The sequence below is a fragment of the Bufo gargarizans genome, chromosome 11 (genome assembly GCF_014858855.1).
Source record: "Bufo gargarizans isolate SCDJY-AF-19 chromosome 11, ASM1485885v1, whole genome shotgun sequence".
In the NCBI taxonomy this organism is placed as follows: domain Eukaryota; kingdom Metazoa; phylum Chordata; class Amphibia; order Anura; family Bufonidae; genus Bufo; species Bufo gargarizans.
In genome coordinates, this window is record NC_058090.1 from 18,571,174 (window position 1) to 18,591,666 (window position 20,493).

General features: G+C 45.8%; 1 protein-coding gene across 2 annotated transcripts in view; it reads right to left on the minus strand.

Moving 5' to 3' along the window:
* The window catches only part of CEP128 (centrosomal protein 128), a 112,505-nt gene that overhangs the window by 24,006 nt on the left and 68,006 nt on the right, over nucleotides 1-20,493 (minus strand). The window contains exons 20-23 of one of the 2 annotated variants that reach the window (XM_044271615.1): nucleotides 19,840-19,889; nucleotides 15,999-16,022; nucleotides 9,718-9,795; nucleotides 6,197-6,310 (exon numbers count right to left, since the gene is read on the minus strand). In XM_044271615.1, coding sequence (XP_044127550.1) covers nucleotides 6,197-6,310; nucleotides 9,718-9,795; nucleotides 15,999-16,022; nucleotides 19,840-19,889 — 266 coding nt within the window. The remainder of the gene's footprint in view (nucleotides 1-6,196; nucleotides 6,311-9,717; nucleotides 9,796-15,998; nucleotides 16,023-19,839; nucleotides 19,890-20,493) is intronic. The other variant, XM_044271616.1, reaches the window with a different exon arrangement.

The window sequence follows — 20,493 nt, forward strand, 5'->3', positions numbered from 1 at the left end:
ACTTGTGACAAAAAATAAAAAGTTCTATGAACTCACTATGCCCATCAGTGAATACCTTAGGGTGTCTACTTTCCGAAATGGGGTCATTTGTGGGGTGTTTCTACTGTCTGGGCATTGTAGAACCTCAGGAAACATGACAGGTGCTCAGAAAATCAGAGCTGCTTCAAAAAGCGGAAATTCACATTTTTGTACCATAGTTTGTAAACGCTATAACTTTTACCCAAACCATTTTTTTTTTTTTTTGCCCAAACATTTTTTTTTAATCAAAGACATGTAGAACAATAAATTTAGCGAAAAATTTATATATGGATGTCGGTTTTTTTGCAAAATTTTACAACTGAAAGTGAAAAATTACATTTTTTTGCAAAAAAAATCGTTACATTTCGATTAATAACAAAAAAAGTAAAAATGTCAGCAGCAATGAAAACCGAAACTGCCTTTTTGCCCAAATACTTTTAAAATACTTTTTTTTTTATGATATTTATAACAGTGCCATCCACCCCATAACAGTGCCATCCACAGACTGACGTCACATGCCTGCGCCGCCTCCTTCATTCAGAAAGTAGGCCGGGCACATGACGTCAGTCGTGACGCTGCCGCTCGTCTGCCCGGCCGGCCAGCATTAAGATAACAGCCCTGTGAGTAGGATGTGGCTGTATTGAATGTTCTACTGCAGAGGGGGCCTCATGAATAGAATCCGTATTAATTGCACACATTTTATAACTACTGGAGCTGGGGGCCGGAGCACAGTGAACGTACCGGCCCCCAGCTCCTCCTCCCAGTCCCTCCCCGCTATTTTCTGCTGATATGTACCAATATCGGCCGAAATGGATTAGGCCCATTTTCGGCCGCCGGAATTTCGGTGCACCCCTACTTCTAACGAATACTAACATTGAAAAGAATGGCTGCAGAAACGTTTTAATTACTAGAAGGGTCCATTCACACGTCCGTTGTTTCTTTCCTGATCTGTTCCGTTTTTTGCGGAACAGATCTGGACCAGATCTGGACCCATTCATTTTCAATGGGTCCTGAAAAAAAGTCAGACATTGTGCTGTCCGATTTTTTTCAGGACCCATTGAAAATGAATGGGTCCAGATCTGTTCCGCAAAAAACGGAACAGATCAGGAAAGAAACAACGGACGTGTGAATGGACCCGAATTCTGTTAGGATGATGCGGAAGTATTGCCTTTTATGAATAACCAATCAAATCATTAGTTTCACTTTCCACCCCTTTGGCGGTGGCCAGCTTTGTCTGTGCTGATCTGTAGTGTTATAAAGATGTCCGCTTGTGTGGAATAAAGGAGAGAACCTGATTCAGCAGTGTGTCTGTGTCAGATCTCCGAAAACTTCAACTAGGACCCCGACAATCATCGAGGTGGGGGTTTTGCCCCAACAAAACTAAAGGACACTTCATAGATCTCCCGACAACTTGGATAATTCTGACCTGGACAGACAGATATAAAAGACTATCTTACATCATATCTGTGCCTCTCTGACCGGTGGTCTGGTTCGAGGGATTGTTGACTTTAGGGGGGTGAATAGTTATGCACATCGACTTTTTATGTTATTTTTTCCTATTTGTTGTTTGCTTCACAATAAAAAAATTTAAAAATCTTCACATTTCTGGCTATGTTCTGTAAATTACATGATACAAATCCACAAACCATCCATGTTAATTCCAGGTTGAGAGGCACCAAAATACGAAAAAAGTCATGGGGGGGGTGAATACTTTTGAAAGGCACTGTATATACATATATTTGGATTGATGCTGTGAAGGCACGTTTACCTCTGCTTATGGTATTGTAAGAAGTGTGGGGAATTGTCGCACAAAACCATATTATAGATATTAGTTTTGCCGTTTTTTGCAGTAGTGGCGGTACCGCAGCGTCAGGATAAAAGCGCCAGTGTAATATTTTTTAGCATGTATGAAACTAGTCTTATAGAACAGAGTGTGTATACATAGATGGCTGTACACGCGGAGGTGTTATCAGTGATGGTATTCTCTGTGTAAGGCCTCTTGCACACGACCGTATGTCCCGTAGCGGCATTGATAGTGCGCACAGCATCATAGATTACCATGATGCTGTGCACGTCGGGCCGCCCGCAGGACTATTGTCCCGCACTCATAAGATCATAAGGCAATTTTTGGGAATTCTGACTTGTCACTTGATGTGGTTATACATTTGGACCGTTATCCAGGCCGTTCTGAGATTGTACTTCATTCCAGTGGTAAATTTGAGTCGATACATTTAATCTTTACGTATATAATAACATTTTAAAAAATTCAAAATGTACCACTTTCAAAATATCACTTTCTCTGCTTTTCAATGGAGATGAAATTTCTAAATTTCACTTTTTTTGGGCAGATTTTCAATTTTAAATCAATTTATTTTTCTGTATTACCCTGATTCTGCAGTTTATAAAAACACCCCATATGTGGTCGTAGACTGCTGTATGGGCACACGGCGTAGGAGGGAAGATTCTGCTGGACTGGTTTTTAGGCACCAAGTCATATTTAAAGGGACCCTGATACACCCCTACAGTAGAAACTCCCCAAAAGTGACCCCATTTTGGAAACTACGGGATAAGTTCAGTTTTGTAATACCATCACTGATGACACCTCCCCGTGTACTAGTGACTGACAGCTGACTCTTTCCCACAAAACGTTTCATATTCATCTGCTCAGCTCCTCCTGTTCTATAAGACACATGCTAGAAAACGATATTACACTGGCACTTTTATCCTCTGTGAACCCATAGCTGATGCTGCGGTACCTCAGTAGTACCCCCACTACAGGCGGTACTGACCGGTATCTCTGTATACACACTTACAGCTGTATACATTATCTTTTCATAATATACATGAATCTGCTCAGGTCCTCATCCATATAAAATGAAAACCGTTTGTGTCAAGAACTGGATCTCTGTCTGGAAAGTGTGAGGGAACGGGCAAAACTGCTTGACATGTCATCAACATGGTGGCCATCTTAACCTCTTCAGGACACAGGGCCTTATGTACGCCCTGTGTATTTCTGATCACCACCGCGCAGCGGGCGGTGATCGGAAGCCGGTGCCTGCTCAAATCATTGCTCAAAAACTGTGCTAAATAAACCATTTTTTGTCACCTTACATCACAAAAAGTGTAATAGCAAGCGATCAAAAAGTCATACACACCCCAAAATAGTTCCAATCAAACAGTCATCTCATCCCGCAAAAATCATACCCTACCCAAGGTAATCACCCAAAAACTGAAAAAAACTATGGCTCTCAGACTATGGAAACACTAAAACATGATTTTTTTTTTTGCTTCAAAAATGAAATCATTGTGTAAAACTTATCTATACTTTTTTAAATTGATGTAATAGGTATCGCCGCGTCTGTAATAACATGCTCTTTAAAAATATCACATGACCTAACCCCTCATGTAAATACCGTAATTTAAGAAAACTGTAAAAAAAAAAAAAGCAATTTTTTGTCATCTTACATCACAAAAAGTGTAATATAGAGCAATCCAAAATCATATGTACTCTAAACTAGTACCAACAAAACTTCCACACTATCCCGTAGTTTCTAAAATGGGGTCACTTTTATGGAGTTTCTACCCTAGGGGGGCATCAGGGGGGCTTCAAATGGGACATGGTGTAAAAAAACAGTCCAGAAAAATCTGCCTTCCAAAAACGGTATGGCGTTCCTTTCCTTCTACGCCCTGCAGTGTGCCCGTACAGCAGTTTATGACCACATATGGGGTGTTTCTGTATCAGGGCCATAAATATTGAGTTTGGTTAAAAGTAAAAAAAATATATATATATTCAAATGGAAAATCTGGCCAAAAAATGTTAAATTCTTGTGGAACACCTAAAGGGTTAACAAAGTTTGTAAAAATCAGTTTTGAATACCTTGAGGGGTGTAGTTTATAGAATGGGGTCATTTTCGGGTGGTTTCTATTATGTAAGCCTCACAAAGTGACTTCAGACCTGAACTGGTCTCTAAAAATTGGGTTTTTTGAACATTTCTGAAAAATTACAAGATTTGCTTCTAAACTTCTAAGCCTTGTAACGTCCCCAAAAAATAAAATATCATTCCCAAAATGATCCAAACATGAAGTAGACATGGGGAATTTAAAGTAATAACTATTTATTATAGAATTAGAGAAATTTAAACTTGGAAATTTTTATTTTTTTACTCCATTTTACCAGTGTCATGAAGTACAATATGTGACGAAACAATCTCAGAACGGCCTGGAGAAGTCGGAGCGTTTTAAAGTTATCAGCACTTAAAGTGACACTGGTCAGATTTGCAAAAAAATGGCCTGGTCCTTAAGGTGAAATATGGCCGAGTCCTTAAAGGGACACTGACGGGGCCAATAGCCATAATTAGGCTGCTTTCACACTAGCGTTCGGGTGTCCGCTCGTGAGCTCCGTTTGAAGGGGCTCACGAGCGGACCCGAACGCAGCCGTCCAGCCCTGATGCAGTCTGAATGGAGCATCAGGGCTGCTTGCAGCGTTCGGGTGTCCGCCTGGCCGTGCGGATCCGTCCAGACTTACAATGTAAGTCAATGGGGACGGATCCGTTTGAAGATGCCACAATATGGCTCAATCTTCAAGCGGATCCGTCCCCCATTGACTTTACATTGAAAGTCTGGACGGATCCGCACTAGGCTGTTTTCACACTTAGCTTTTTTTTTGCCATTTTAATGCAGACGGATCCGTACTGAACAGAGCCTCCGTCTGCATTAATATGATCGTATCCGTTCAGAACGGATCCGATCGAACGCTAGTGTGAAAGTAGCCTTAGCTGTACATATCCCTGCACAGGTCTTCTAATGTGCATTATAAACATATAAGTATCCCCCCCCCCCCCCCCTTATGAATACAGTAAACTCACGTTTTATAACCTGAAGTAATCGCTGTTCTTTCTGCCCAAGGGGCAGGTTTCAGCTCCACTTGCGCCCGGCCAGCATCAGCCCAACCGCCGTTTTTGAAGCGCCGCCCAGCTCATCAATATTCACTTCGCTGGGCGGCTTCTGCAGTCCCCGACCTTCCGAGATCCGGTGCATGCCCAATAGAAAGCTATGGGTGCCGGGCGCATGCGCAGAAGCTGAAAGCGAGTCCGATGCCCATAGCTTTCTTATTGGGCATGCACCGGATCTCGGAAGGTCGGGGACTGCAGAAGCCGCCCAGCGAAGTGAATATTGATGAGCTGGGCGGCGCTTCAAAAACGGCGGTTGGGCTGATGCTGGCCGGGCGCAAGTGGAGCTGAAACCTGCCCCTTGGGCAGAAAGAACAGCGATTACTTCAGGTTATAAAACGTGAGTTTACTGTATTCATAAGGGGGGGGGGGGAGATACTTATATGTTTATAATGCACATTAGACGACCTGTGCAGGGATATGTACAGCTAATTATGGCTATTGGAACTGTCAGTGTCCCTTTAAGGAGTTAAAGACCACCATCTTGAATTCAGCACAAGTTTTTCCGATTGGAAGGAGTGTGACACATTAAACAGGTAGAAAACATCACCAAAAATACAATGGCGTGCTTCATTTCAACGTAACTTTGGTCTCACCCTAAACAGTTATTTTTTTCCCTACAGGCGCGGTGAAGGGTGGCGCGGAGACGGATGGCGCGGGCCCAAGCAGAACCAATTGAGATCGTCCTGATTTTCAGTGAATGAAGCACAGAAAGTTTTTACCAACGCCGCCCGTTACCCACAGCGCAGCTACCAAACTTCTCAGCAGGACAGGTGCACTGAGAGTAAAGGGGGACCTGATGAAGTGGAGTTAGTGCCCCACAGCTCATGTCTACAATTGTTATGGCCGTATCCTTTCGTGAGGCACCCTGTATTTCTAATTGAGTTTTATTAGAAAGTTGGTTCTCGTCGTTCACACTACGCGATGATCTCTTAGGCTATATTCACATGGGATGGATTTGCCCACAGCGTTCCACAGTACTAGCAAAGTGGACAAGATTTTAATGCATCACATCCACATGCAGCATGAATCGCCATAGGGCGAGAGCCGCAGCAGATAATGAGCTAGGTGCGGCCGGACACGTAAGCTGATTTATGACCAAATTAAAGTTGGATTGAAGTTCCTGAAAAGTGTGTTCATCGTGTCAACCAATATGGCCGCTGCAGGTACATCATAAAATGTATTAACTATAACAATACACTGGCACAGCGGCTGCAGCACCCACTTACCCTGTACTCCTGGATCCTGCGCTTGGAATCTTCCAGCTGTTGCTGCAGGGAGCCCACGATCTCTCGGTACTGAGCGTACCGCTCCTCCATCACTTCCCTCTGCAGGTGAGAGTCCTGTGTAAACAACAAGACACGAGATAAGATGTCGGCCAGGATAAGCGCTACCCCTACAGCGTCTGCCAATGACCTTAAAGGGACCCTGGCAGGAGCTTCATGCTGCCCAGCCACCAACCTATCAGTGGGTGAACGTGGCGGCACATGCAGAATGAAGCCCCTCGGCTGAGTGACATTCAACTCACTATTCATGGAATGTCAGAAATGTTTTTTTTCTAAACCAGATGGGACCTTTACGGGGTCTATTAATGACCTACCCTCAGGATGGGTCATCAGCATCTGATTGGTGGAGGTTCGGCTCCAGCTGTTTAAAGAGGACCAGTCGCCTCTCCTGACAGGTCTGTTCTAGTAACTACTTGCATCCCCCATGTAATGGTCTGACATTATCCAATCCGTGCTGCCATTGTCAGACTATGGAGGGACACGCACCAAACCGGTGCCACCTGGATGGACCTTCAATGCCAACTACTAGCAATTCATTCATACCTTCTAGTGGGAATAACAGAGTAATGGCACATCATAGAGTCAATAGATGCCTCAGAGTGTGAGGTTACAGGTCCTGTATTGGAGCTGCGGCCTCTTCACAGTAGGAACTGGAATTTTAGCTGAATCCCATCCACTGACATGGAACAGGCTTACAAGGGCCCAATGGACATGACATCAGAGGCCGTGGCTCTCATCTAAGGGCCTCAGCCTCTTAACAGCTGCTTGGCAGGGGCGCTGGGAGTCAGACCCACCACCCGTCAGATATTGATGGCCGACCCTGAAGACCCCTTTTAAGCACACTTGTAGAAATGTTCCCTGTCCAAGTGATAGAGGATATACTAGACTGGTAGGGGTTCAGCTCCTGGGACCCCACAAAATGCACAGGGTGGGTGGACAGGCTCGTGGCGTGTCACTCCATTCTCCATGGGACTGCCGGAGACTTGTATTTTTCTGGCAGTCCAATAGAGCAACCAAAAGCATGCGCAACCTGCTGCTCCATTCATTTCAGGAGGTCCTGTGGGGTATGGGGTCCCAGTGGTTGGACCTAATATGATCCCATAGTTCTCCTCTACCCCGACACATTTGAAGGGGTTAGCGCCTTTTCTTGTGCCCACCACTTTCCTCCCCCGTCTGCAGTACACAAGTGGGCATCACTGGTCCCCGGAGCAGATGAGGAGACCGAGCTGAAACATCAAACACAGGGGGAACCTCATGGAGGCCCATTACTGCATCCCCTCCCCCCAGAATTCGTCCATGTGGCCAAGTGAAAGATGAGAATTTATTGGAGGAATGTTCCCATCCTCGGGCACGGGGCAGACAGGGGTGATGTATGGCGCTGGCATGAAGCATCTTGGGATTCTTTGTCCTCAGATCTGATTCTTTGTGTTTTGGCCCCAATTCCCGTACAGTTAGAAGCAGGAGTGCGAGCTCGCTGTGGTAAAGCCGGCCCCGTCTTCTGTGATACACACAGCGTAACCATGACGGCACACCTGTTTCCTATTTCCATCACTCTGCGCACACACCACCATATGGGACAGCGTCCCCCCCCCGTAAGTGCACCGATAAAACGAATCCTTGTAAAGTGAAAAGCACAAGAGCTGCAAGGGAGGCCTCGCCATCGATCCCTCACCCAGGAGCCAATACTAAGCCCTGGTTAATGACCCTCCCCCACCGCCTGCGATTGTCTTCTCCGTAGTAAGGTCCACTACACAAATAGGAAAGAAACGTCAAAATGCGGCCGGTCTGGGAGGCAGCTAATCCCAGGGCCGGAGCGCGGGGCGGCTGAATGGAACAATGCACTTCTCAGAGCCGTGTCGCACGTTCCCATCACTATTCTCCCTCCACAGGACCCAATTGTGGCAGAAGGTCTGAGCGGCACTATAGCCCAGAGCTGACACTGCAGCCCAGAGAATGGCGCTCATTCATGCCAGCCCCATTCAGATCATTTTCTCAAGGTCGCTCCGTACAGTATTCCCTCCTTTGTTCCCTCACACCGGAATATTTCCTCAGATCAGTGAATACCAATGGCCTAGGGGTCTATTCATTACAACCGCACATTGTGCAGACTCTGCCGCTTCTCAGCTCTCGGGGTCTGGAGATTAAAGGTAACAGCCTCGTGTCCCCGTGGTCCACATTGGTTAGCACACACTAAAGCGCCAGGCCTGGTGACACACAATAATGGCCGCCTAGAACTGGGGAATGGTGCAATGTTTACACAAGGTGCATAGTACTAAGAAATCCTCCTGCAGTGTAAAGAAAGGAGGTTGTCATCTAAGTCCACTCTAGCCTATGCTGGATGCAGTATAGTGGACTTTTATATGTAATAAATCAAGTATTAATGAAACTATAGAAAAATGTTAGCCATGGCAATAATAAACCCCTCCCCATTCTTTACACTGCTGGCTACATCCACAAGAGGAGAAACTGAAATACAAATTGATAATTTAAAGGGGTTGTCTCATTTCAGCACGTGGGATTTATCCTGTAGATGCAGTTAATACCAGGCTCTGACTAATGTATTGTGATTCTCCATATTGCCTCCTTTGCTGGCCGGAGTTATTTTTCCATCACATTATACACTGCTCGTTTCCATGGTTACGACCATCCTGCACTCCATAAGTGGTGGTCATGCTTGCACATTATAGGAAAAAGTGGCAGCCTCTCTGGTGGCCGGGACTAGGAGCGCACATAAAACGGTGCTTTTTTTTTTCCTAGTGTGCAAGCACGACCACAGCTGTTGGATTACAGGGTGGTCGTAACTAGGGATGAGCGAATCGACTTCGGATGGAACATGCAAAGTCATTTCACATAATAATTCATTTGACTACTGTACGGAGCGAGCGCTGCGAACAGTATTAGAATGTATTGGCTCCTATGAGCCGGTTATTACTTCACAAAGTCTCTCGACACTTTGGGTAATAACTTCAAAAATGTATTCCTACTGTAAAAAAAAAACATTTCCCGAACTCTGGTTTCGGTTCCAGAGTACTACTTAAAACCGAACCAGAGTTCGGGAAATGTTTTTCGCTCCGTACGGTATACAAATGAATTATTACGCAAATCGACTTTGGATGGATCATCCGAAGTCTATTCACAACCATGGAACTGAGACGAGTATAATGTGATGGAAAAAGGAATCCAGCCAGCAAAGGAGGCAGCATGGAATCGCCATACATTAGTCAGGGCCTGGTATTAACTTTCTCTACATAATAAATGCATTTGCTGAAGTTAGGGGACCACTTTAAGGTAAATTCTACATCTAAAGCCATTAGAAAACAGGGGAAGGGTCACTTTAGAGGAGAACATAAAGGAATCGGACACAAGCGACCCCCCGCACTGTGAATACAGACATGTGCTGCCGATACCGGTGAGAACCCGTCCCACGGACATCATACGGTGCAAACCAAATCGTTTCCACTCACATTGAGATCCTTCATGTCGTCCAGGAGACTGAGCTTTTCTGGAACAGATTCCAGGTGATCCAGGGCCATGCGAGTACTCTGCAAGACGAAACACAAGAATTAGCAGGTGAGACTTCACAACCACTAGTGCCCCCAGTGTCTGCAGCGCCCCCTCTAGGACCTTGGTAGTAATTACTAGTAATGGATCCATCATGACCACAGCCGTCTGCACAACTGGGAAGTGATATCAAAGGGTAAAATTAAACTTCACTCATATGAGGATGACCCGGGGGGCACTGCAGATCTCATCGCTACACAGAACCTGCTCCATCCACCGACTATCAGGAGCCAAACAGATGCTGGCAAATGCAAACGGCCTGTAGGTGCAGCAATTCAATGAAAATCCAATTTGCCAGGATATGATTCAATTAAAGTGGCTTCTCTATAGAATGTAAAACAAACGCTCAGATGAAACGGAGTCAAGCGGCTTCATTTTATAGTGGAAACAAGACACACGTGAAATAAAATGTGCTATAAAGTTGTAAGGTGCTGCAGAGTCCCAGGCTCTCCTCCTCGTCAGTGAGGGGGAAGCGCCGCGGGGGCCCCACTGACTGGAAAACGGACTGGTTTTGGTGGCAATTACAGTCTAATACCAACTTGACTGCCAGTTCAGAGTTAGGACCACACTGCTCATAGCCTTACGCTGGACAGAATCTTCCCCGTTTAGTGTCTTGACACATGGAGAAGCAATGGCAGCATGGTGGCTCAGAGCTCAGCCCTGGTGCCTTGCAGCGCTGGGGTCCTAGATTCAAGTCTGACCAAGGACAACATCTGCACAGAGTTTGTATGTTCTCCCCGAGTTTGCGTGGTTTTCCTCCCACACTTCAAAGACATACTGACAGGGAACTTAGATTGCAAGCCCCATGAGAATGTCTGTACAGCACTGTGGAATATGTCAGTGATATAGAAGTGATGAGAATGTCTGTACAGCGCTGTGGAATATGTCAGTGATGAGAATGTCTGTACAGCGCTGCGGAATATGTCAGTGATGAGAATGTCTGTACAGCACTGTGGAATATGTCAGTGATATAGAAGTGATGAGAATGTCTGGACAGCGCTGTGGAATATGTCAGTGATATAGAAGGGATGAGAATGTCTGTACAGCACTGTGGAATATGTCAGTGATATAGAAGTGATGAGAATGTCTGTACAGCGCTGTGGAATATGTCAGTGATATATAAGTGATGAGAATGTCTGTACAGCGCTGCGGAATATGTCAGTGATATATAAGTGATGAGAATGTCTGGACAGCGCTGTGGAATATGTCAGTGATATAGAAGGGATGAGAATGTCTGTACAGCGCTGCGGATTATGTCAGCGATATAGAAGTGATGAGAATGTCTGTACAGCGCTGCGGAATATGTCAGTGATATATAAGTGATGAGAATGTCTGGACAGCGCTGTGGATTATGTCAGTGATATATAAGGGATGAGAATGTCTGTACAGCGCTGTGGATTATGTCAGCGATATAGAAGTGATGAGAATGTCTGTACAGCGCTGTGGATTATGTCAGCGATATAGAAGTGATGAGAATGTCTGTACAGCGCTGTGGATTATGTCAGCGATATAGAAGTGATGAGAATGTCTGTACAGCGCTGCGGAATATGTCAGTGATATATAAGTGATGAGAATGTCTGGACAGCGCTGTGGAATATGTCAGTGATATAGAAGGGATGAGAATGTCTGTACAGCGCTGTGGATTATGTCAGCGATATAGAAGTGCATAAAATAGAAGATCCTCATTTGAGATGACTGCACCAAGAGGAGGCAGTAAAGCTTTCATCGCCATCTTTACACTGTTCACCGCACATTATGTTGAGTATATGAAGTGGGGCGTAGGGGATGGAGCCGGTGGAAGCAGCCACTCCATGGTCCATCATCTCCACTCCTGCACAGGGGACTTGTAATGAGAAAGAACGTGCAAATGCCTCATTACTCTGCGTCCTGGAGCCTCGGCGTGTGACCCACATTACAGCAATCATAATCCACCGCCTTCTGCCACTTACAGCGTTATTATCCGAACAGTTATAGCCACAGCGAGAAAGGTCCAAACCGTGACAAATAATCACTCCGGGATAGTCTCAAAAGCTGCAGCAAGGTAGGACCCTACACAGATCCCAATCACTGCCGAGCAGCACGGGTCCCGTGAAGTGGGATTATACCCCACCGCTATTACCATGGGTTTGTATCCATGACACCTACTATTGCCTTCTACTCCTTTTCGGCTAAAAATATTTTTTTCAGTTGAGTTATAAGGAGCTGAAAGGGAAGGTTGACATCAGCAGCAGGTAAATCCGATCCAGTCTGTTCCAGCAGTTACTGTATCCAGCATTACGGATCCACATCCTCTGTAATGGTTTCCTGCCTAAATGTCACATTCTGTCACACAAATAACACAGCTGCATGTGGCGGTCTTCTAGCAGCAGAAGGCTGGCATTTACGCCGGAAACCCGCTAGATCCCATTATAGTGAATGGGGATCCGGCTAGCCCAGATACGATGGATTTACCTGCCGCAGATGTGAACCAATGTAAAAAAAAATATTTTTTTACCGAAAATGGGTAGAATGCAATAGTGTGAAAAGTTGCCCCAATGGTGTCCCTAGCCTTTATGGGGTCTGTCACCACATTTTGACACATTAAAGACTTCCTGGTGCCCTGTAGGGGACAAGCACAATATCACGGATATACTTTTTGGGTCCGTTTGTTCATTTTTATTGCTCCAGTAAAATGACTTTTGAGCCATGTGCATATTAGCTGAAAACAGCCCAAGGGTGGGGCCCCCAGGCCTTCCCACCTACATGGAGCCCCGCTCCTCTCTTTGGCATGTTCTCTTCACCTCCTCCAGCTTTCTACATTAAGTCCCTCACTGAAATCCTGTGCAAGCACCCTGCTCAGCACAAGCTAATTGCACACGTACAGTGCCGCTGCCCACAAGGTTATACTGAGTGGGCAGGGGCACTGCTGCTCACGCCAATGGACACGGTACCCCTCTGTGGGCACCAGCATCAATCAGAGCTCAGAGAGGATAGTCCAGACTGATGTACTGTGACAAACCCTCCATTCACTGACACTAAGCAGAGATCTTGAAAATGATAAACCGAAACAGAACTACTTATCATGAAATGTGAGCTTTATGTACCGGAATTCTTTTCACTCTACTGCATATATGGAGAAGACCGAAGAACTAAAGACTCTGGACAAACGTCACCAGGGGTCCAGTCAATGTTCTAACAATCCGTCAATGAGACAAAGCAGGTGACGTACAAAACTAAACAATCCTGCATCTCTGTAAAGCTGCACAGGAGTCTATGCTCAATCCATTGTTGTAATGGAAGCTTCCCTACAGCACTTCCAGGACCTTTCATATATAGAGATATCACACAATTATATCTGGGGAACATAGGGTTAAGTCAAGGACACTGACAGTACCCTCTTCAGAATTAGGGGGCAGGAGAAGTCTGCAAACAAATCAGCAGCTCTGGGAAGGTTCAGGTGTGGGGGCTATGATTTCATTGCTGGATTGAAAGGTTAAAATGAGGATTAATACCATTGGGTATATTTGCATCAGGGTCTCCTGTAGCCTCAAACCCACACCAAGCAGGTGGCACCATATGGAGCCTTGCCGTTTCCATTGCCCCTTAGTCCCTGCAGTCGTTTGCTGGATAAAGCTCCGGAGAGGTTGCACTCTCTCTTTGTTTTGTTAGGATTGCTTGCTTAATGAATTTTGCCGAAGGGGAGCTTAACTGGATTGCAGAATTCTTCTTCATAAACAAGTTGGATTGCGATCCTACACAACGCAGAGTGCCGTGTTCCTTCTTGGCAATTAAGATACCCCCAATTCAATTATTTCTCCCAAATTCTGTGATCTTGGAGACCGAAGCTCATCATCTCCCAAACTTATGTACAGATCTATGTGACCCTCTGTCTACAAATACAGGGGGGACCAGGATCCGACAGCTCTGATCTACCACCAATCTTGGGGTCAATAGCATTCACACCCAAGAAGCTTCACCTAGTCATTCCTCAATCACCTCGCTCTTCTCCATATCCTGGCAGCTGGGAAGTTCTCCACAGCTTTGGGAGCCGACGATGCGTCAGAGGGAGGAATAAGATGGAAACAGAACCCATGAGACGCCTTCTTCAGTGTCCACAAGTCCAATCCTTAGAGAGGAGATGGGAGATAAAGCATCCAATCACCAGGCTGTCACCGGTAACCGTGGAGGCTTTAATGATTCCCAGCCGCCACCACCGTCCTTTCTGCAGATTTTTGTCAAGCAGTTTGTTACTTCAGTTACAAAGTGTCAAAGTAACTTAACACTTAATCTGTCAGCTGCTTCCCGTCTGCCAATAAACCAGGAACAAAGAAATAAGAAATTGTACCCAGAAGGATGAGATTCCATTACAAGTGCTCAGGTGCCACCACCGTCCTCCCAGCCGGGGTCTCCAAGCCTCAGTCCAGAATGTACGTAGCTGGCTGTGCAGGGTCACCCAAGCGAGAGCATCTACACTATACAATGAAGGTTATAGGAAGAGGTAGATCTGGAGATGCAACCGGTGGAACATGGGCTCCAGAGAGGAACCTACTCAAATTAGAGCGCCTTCACACGCTGCAATTGCAGAAACCCATGCGCTTGCTCCCCATTCAAATGAATGGAACAGATTTTTAGACATGGAATTTTCCGCTATAAAATCTGGCTGGTGTGAAGGCGCCCTCAGTTGTGGCGCGGTCAGACAGTATTCTCAGCAATGCTCCGTCCGCAGTATGCAGCCCCTGCAAAGTGTAGCTCTGGAGGCTCAGACCCCTCAACGGTGCGAGATCTGACCATACTGTCAAAGGACGAACCATGCCCGAGGTCTGCACGACCCATAACGTGTCCTCAGCTTCCAGAACATCAGATATAAAGTACTAGTGCCGAATAGGACGCGTCCCATGAACACAAGCAGATTGTGAAAATATGAACGAATCTTATTTCTATGGAAATGAATTCACGCCACTAACATATAATTGCGGTGCGATCACAGTAACTGGCACAGATGGCAATGTGTGCTGGGTCTCACAGGAATGTGGGCACCAGGACTGGCAGAAGCTCACCAGACGGGTTACACCTTCAGCTTTCATCTTTCTCACATGTACAAACCGTTTTGTCTTGTTAAATCTGAATAAGGCCTCAAATCTGTGCCGAGTAATCACTAATCAATGAGGTTACGCTATTCTAAAGAGCCGTAAAAACAAAAAGCACAAGTCTGTACCAGTGACTGGGACCTGACAAGTGCTGGACTATCAAATATTCTGGATTAGCAGATTTTTCCTGGAGTAAAGAAGTTACATGGAGCCTGAAGCCGGCACAGGGCGCCGTGGACCGCGCAGATGTGTAATCCCGGAGAACGGCCTGGCCTCCTCCTCCTGACATTTACATCCATTAATGCAGGTTTGTACATTAGTCAAATTGAAGAATATCTGATAGCAAATCACCGGGGGGAAGCCGACAGAAAGACGAGACCTCAAAACTGCAGGAAAAAGGTAATAAAGACAAGAATAAGGGATGATCACTGACCCAGTAATGCTGGCCGACTAATCAAGAAAGACGCCAAAAATATCACAAGGAGCTTGGGCTCCACTATGGTGAAGGCGCGTCTTGTGTGACACTTTATTGGAATCCACTACTTGCATGACCTAAGAAATAATACAGAATGCCGCCATCTGCAAGATGATAATGCAGAATATACAGAATGCCGCCATCTGCAAGATGATAATGCAGAATATACAGAATGCCGCCATCCGCGGGGATGATCACGCAGAATATACAGAATGCCGCCATCCACAGGGATGATGATGCAGAATATACAGAATGCCGCCATCCACAGGGATGATAATGCAGAATATACAGAATGCCGCCATCCACGGGGATGATAATGCAGAATATACAGAATGCCGCCATCCACAGGGATGATAATGCAGAATATACAGAATGCCGCCATCCACAGGGATGATGATGCAGAATATACAGAATGCCGCCATCCACAGGGATGATGATGCAGAATATACAGAATGCCGTAATCTACTGGGATGATCATGCAGAATGCCGCCATATGCAGGGATGATAATGCAGAATATACAGAATGCCACCATATGCGGGGATGATAATACAGCATGTGGTGTCTGTTCTAACTGCTCTTCAACATTGCATTTCCCAGCATCAAATATTTTGAGACATTTCAGAGGATTTTCATACAACTCACCCGCTCCAGATCCACAACCCGATCCTGGGGGGGGGAAATAAAAATGTATTAGGAAATGTCACCCCGCCATCCGTCACCCATCTCATCACTGCTTTTACTTAAAGGGAATGTGTCAATAGAAGATGACCCATTGTTCAAATCAGTTTTTCATGTCAAACATATTTAAGAATTTTTGGTGATTCTTTACATTTTCCATGTCACTATCTATATTTAACCCCTTCAGGACTGCCGCTGTACATGTATGGTGGACGTAAGGGGTTTAAAAAAAAAATAATATAAAAAATTAAGCCCGCGATCGAGGCGGGAGCCATAGCTGCCAAGTTCCTGCCGTTTTAAACAGCGGACTCCTGGAGCTAATGTCTGCGATAACACAACTGACCGCGGCATCTGAGGCGGCTTTGAGCCAAAACGGCTTCCCCGTGCGGAGATCAGGGAACCCATTCATTCTCAGTAATAGCCTGGCTCTCTCCAGAGCTACAATTCATTGCAGTGTGAGGGTGAAGCGATCTTAAGATTGCATATTCAAGTTCCTTAAGGTGAAGGTTAAGAGTTTTAAAAAATATTTTTTTTTAAAAAACATAAAAAGTGAAATCTTCACCATAATAAAAATAAAGAACACAGTTGTCGCCAGGTCCCAAAACACCCGCACTATTGAAATAAACCTATTTATCCCATACAGTGAAAAATTAAGTCACACCCACCCAAAAATGGTATCAATAAAAAGTACAGATCGCACCGCAAAAAATGAGGCCTCACACAGACGGAAATATATAAAAAAAAAAAAAGCTTCCATGGCCAAAATATGGAGATGCAAAGGAGGTGATGTCACAGCTTATCTGCAACCTCTGCATAGGTCACAGATCAGGCCTAAAAGACTCTCCCATAGAAGTCAATGGGATCTCCTCAGACTACGGTGTCTGGGGCCCATGGGCTGCTCTCAAAAGACAGGAAGTCTTCACGTAGTTTAGGCCTAGTGGTCAGTGGGGAAACTGCAGGATGTCAGGGGGCTTTTCTAAATAGAGTGAGACAGAATATTAAAAACAAAAAAAATCTAGGATACACATAGACACACACCTAAAAGGGATTGTCCCACGAAAAATATTCTACAGTTTTCAAACCAGCACCTGGATCTGAACACTTTTTTAATTGCATATAATTAAACATTTTGTATGGCCACTGAGTTATTCAATAAAATGTATTTGTATAGAACCGCTTATTTTCTTATTGCTTTGTCCCGCTCACTGAGATGGCCGCACGTGCTCAGTTTCATCCTTCAACTGCCTCCTGAGCTGTGATAGGGAGAGTATGGACACGCCCCCTGAGCTGCAGCAGTATGGACACTCCCCCTGAGCTGCAGCGGTAAGGGCACGCCCCCTGAGCTGCAGCAGTAAGGACACGCCCGCATGGGTTTACTTCAGGGAGATCATGTCAAACTAATCTTATTGATTTTTTTGATTGGGTGACTAAAACAATAGATGGCGGAGGTGCAGTAGACATCGCTTATCTGGACTTCAGTAAGGCTTTTGATACTGTCCCACATAGAAGGCTTATCAATAAAGTGCAGTCATTGGGCTTGGACTCCCATATTGTTGAATGGATTAGGCAGTGGCTGAGGGACAGACAACAGAGGGTTGGAGTCAATGGAGTATATTCAGACCAAGGTCTTGTTACCAGTGGGGACCTCAGGGATCTGTTCTGGGACCCATGTTGTGTAATATCTTTATCAGCGACGTTGCAGAAGGCCTCGATGGTAAGGTGGGTCTTTTTGCTGATGACACAAAGATTTGTAACAGGGTTGATGTTCCTGGAGGGATTCACCAAATGGAAAAGGACTTAGGAAAACTAGAGGAATGGTCAAAAATCTGGCAACTAAAATGTAATAAGTGCGAGATAATGCACCTGGGGCGTAAAAACCCAAGAGCAGAATATACAACCAGTGATACAGTCCTAACCTCAGTGTCTGAGGAAAGGGGTTTAGGGGCCATTATTTCAGAAGACTTAAAGGTAGGCAGACCATGTCATAGAGCAGCAGGAGATGCTAGCAGAATGCTGGGTGTATAGGGAGAGGCATTACCAGTAGACAGGGGGGGGCGCTCATGCCGCTCTACAGAGCACTAGTGAGACCTCATCTGGAGTATTGTGCTCAGTACTGGAGACCATATCTCCAGAAGGATATAGATACTCTGGAGAGGGTTCAGAGAAGAGCTACTAAACTGGTCCATGGATTGCAGGATAAAACTTACCAGGAAAGATGAAAGGCCCTTAACATGTAGAGCTTGGAAGAAAGACGAGACAGAGGGGAGATGAGAGAAACTGCTAAATACATAAAGGGAATCAACAAGGGAAAAGAGGAGAGAAGATTTACAAGAAGAAAAACTGCTACAAGAGGACATCGTGTTACATTAGAGGGGCAAAGGGTTAACAGTAATATCAGGAAGTATTCCTTTACTGAGAGAGTAGTGGATGCAGGGAATAGCCTTCCTGCAGAAGTGGCAGCTGCAAATACAGTGGAGGAGGTTAAGCATGCATGGGATAGGCATAAGGCCATCCTCCATATAAGATAGGGCCGGGGCTATCCATAGTATTCAGTATATTGGGCAGACTAGATGGGCCACATGGGTCTTATCTGCCGACACATTCCAGGCTTCTATGAGCTGCAGCAGTAAGGACACGCCCCCCCCCTTGAGCTGCAGCAGTAAGGACACGCCCCCCCCCCCCCCCCTTGAGCTGCAGCAGTAAGGACACGCCCCCTGAACTGTCAGCTTGATATAAATCTAACAGAGCAACTCCGGATCCATGCGGGGTCCAGTGTCACATATAATATGATGTTTGATCTACGTTATACTTTTTACAGTATTCATGGCATAACCCCTTTCACATAAAAAGCTGCTTTAACCAGTAGTCATTTTCTGATGACACATTCCCTTTAACGCTTGTGGTACAATCAGCTACCTTTATCAGTCTCACATTAGACAAGGATTTCGTACACCCCTCCTCAACAGACACAGCCTATGAGGGGCGCAGTCAGCCCAGAGGGTGCAATGAGCTGCAGGGCAAACAGATCATCTTGGGGCTGGACGTCATTGTATCAGGAAGCAATAAGGCACCGAGTCTGCAGGTCAGGAGGACCATGAAGGCTGAGCGAAGGCAATGCTTCCAAAATCTCCCATGTATCTCATCTGAATTAAAGGGAACCTGTCACCGGGATTGTGTGTATAGAGCTGAGGACATGGGCTGCTCGATGGCCGCCAGCACAACCACAATACCCAGTCCCCATAGCTCTTACCCTGAGAGGAGTCCTGTGTGTGAGAGGAGTCAGGGACAGGACTCTTTCAGGTTAATTTGCATATGTATCAAATCATTTTTTTCTTACACAATAAAAGCACACAGAGCTATGGGGACTGGGTATTGCGGATGTGCTAGCGGCCATCTAGCAGCCCATGTCCTCAGCTCTATACTCAAAATACCGGTGACAGGTTCCCTTTAAGTTAAAATTGCTATTCAGAGCTGGAGTCCAGCACCCTGTAAATGACGCTCCAACACTGCAACAGTTTCATATCTTCGTTTTCAATTCTCCACTATGCTCAAGATCTCTGCTTGCTGTCAGTCGCATCACAAGACTAAAAACCCATCCTGTCCTAGTCCTGGCAAAGCTGAGAACTTCTTAGAGTGAAGGAAATCGTCTCAGCTAAGCTCAGCTTAGACTGAAGGCATTATCCTAGATGCCTCTAGTGGAGAATGCACTGACACATTGTAACAAACCCTCAGCTGTTTGAGAGTTATCCCGAGTGAAGACGTCGACAGCGCTGGCGTCATACAGAGGTACGTGGCCATCACTCACCTGCAGCATCCACATCTCCTCGTCTCGTCTGTGGGTCTTGTCCAGCAACTCTGTAAAACAACACAGCATAGTCAGCGCAGCACAGCTCTGCTACATCTATCTATGGACACAATTCTGGCCAAATACTGCCGGTCCTCAAAACTAAACCTTTGACATTAGATGACGCCTCATAACGAGGCTCACAGGGACCGGGCTTAGGGCCACAACCACCGTGTAATGGTCGGAGGCTGCAGCTGTCCATGTGCCAGCGCATCACCTCCATCTTCCTCTTCTCAGCCATAGACCTACCAAGCCATCTACAGGGGTCAGGTATCCTACAAACATCCAGGGGAAGGGGCTGGAAACCTGTGGGTGTTGCTGGGAGCTTCAAGAAATGAGCATTGTGCAGGCTGCCCGGGGACAGGACCCTTGGACTGTGACCTAGAAGGGAGGACATCATGGACTTCTTCACCTGTCCAGGGATCATCTAGAATAGAGATGCCCAACCTGTTTTCCTCTAGCTGTTGCAAAACTACAACTCCCAGCATTCATGGACAGCCTACTGCTATCCGCAGGGCATGGTGGGAGTTGTAGTTTTACAACAGCTGGAGGGCCGCAGGTTGAGCATGGCTGATCTAGAAGATGGCAGAGGAATGGTTGGAGGCTAATTATTCA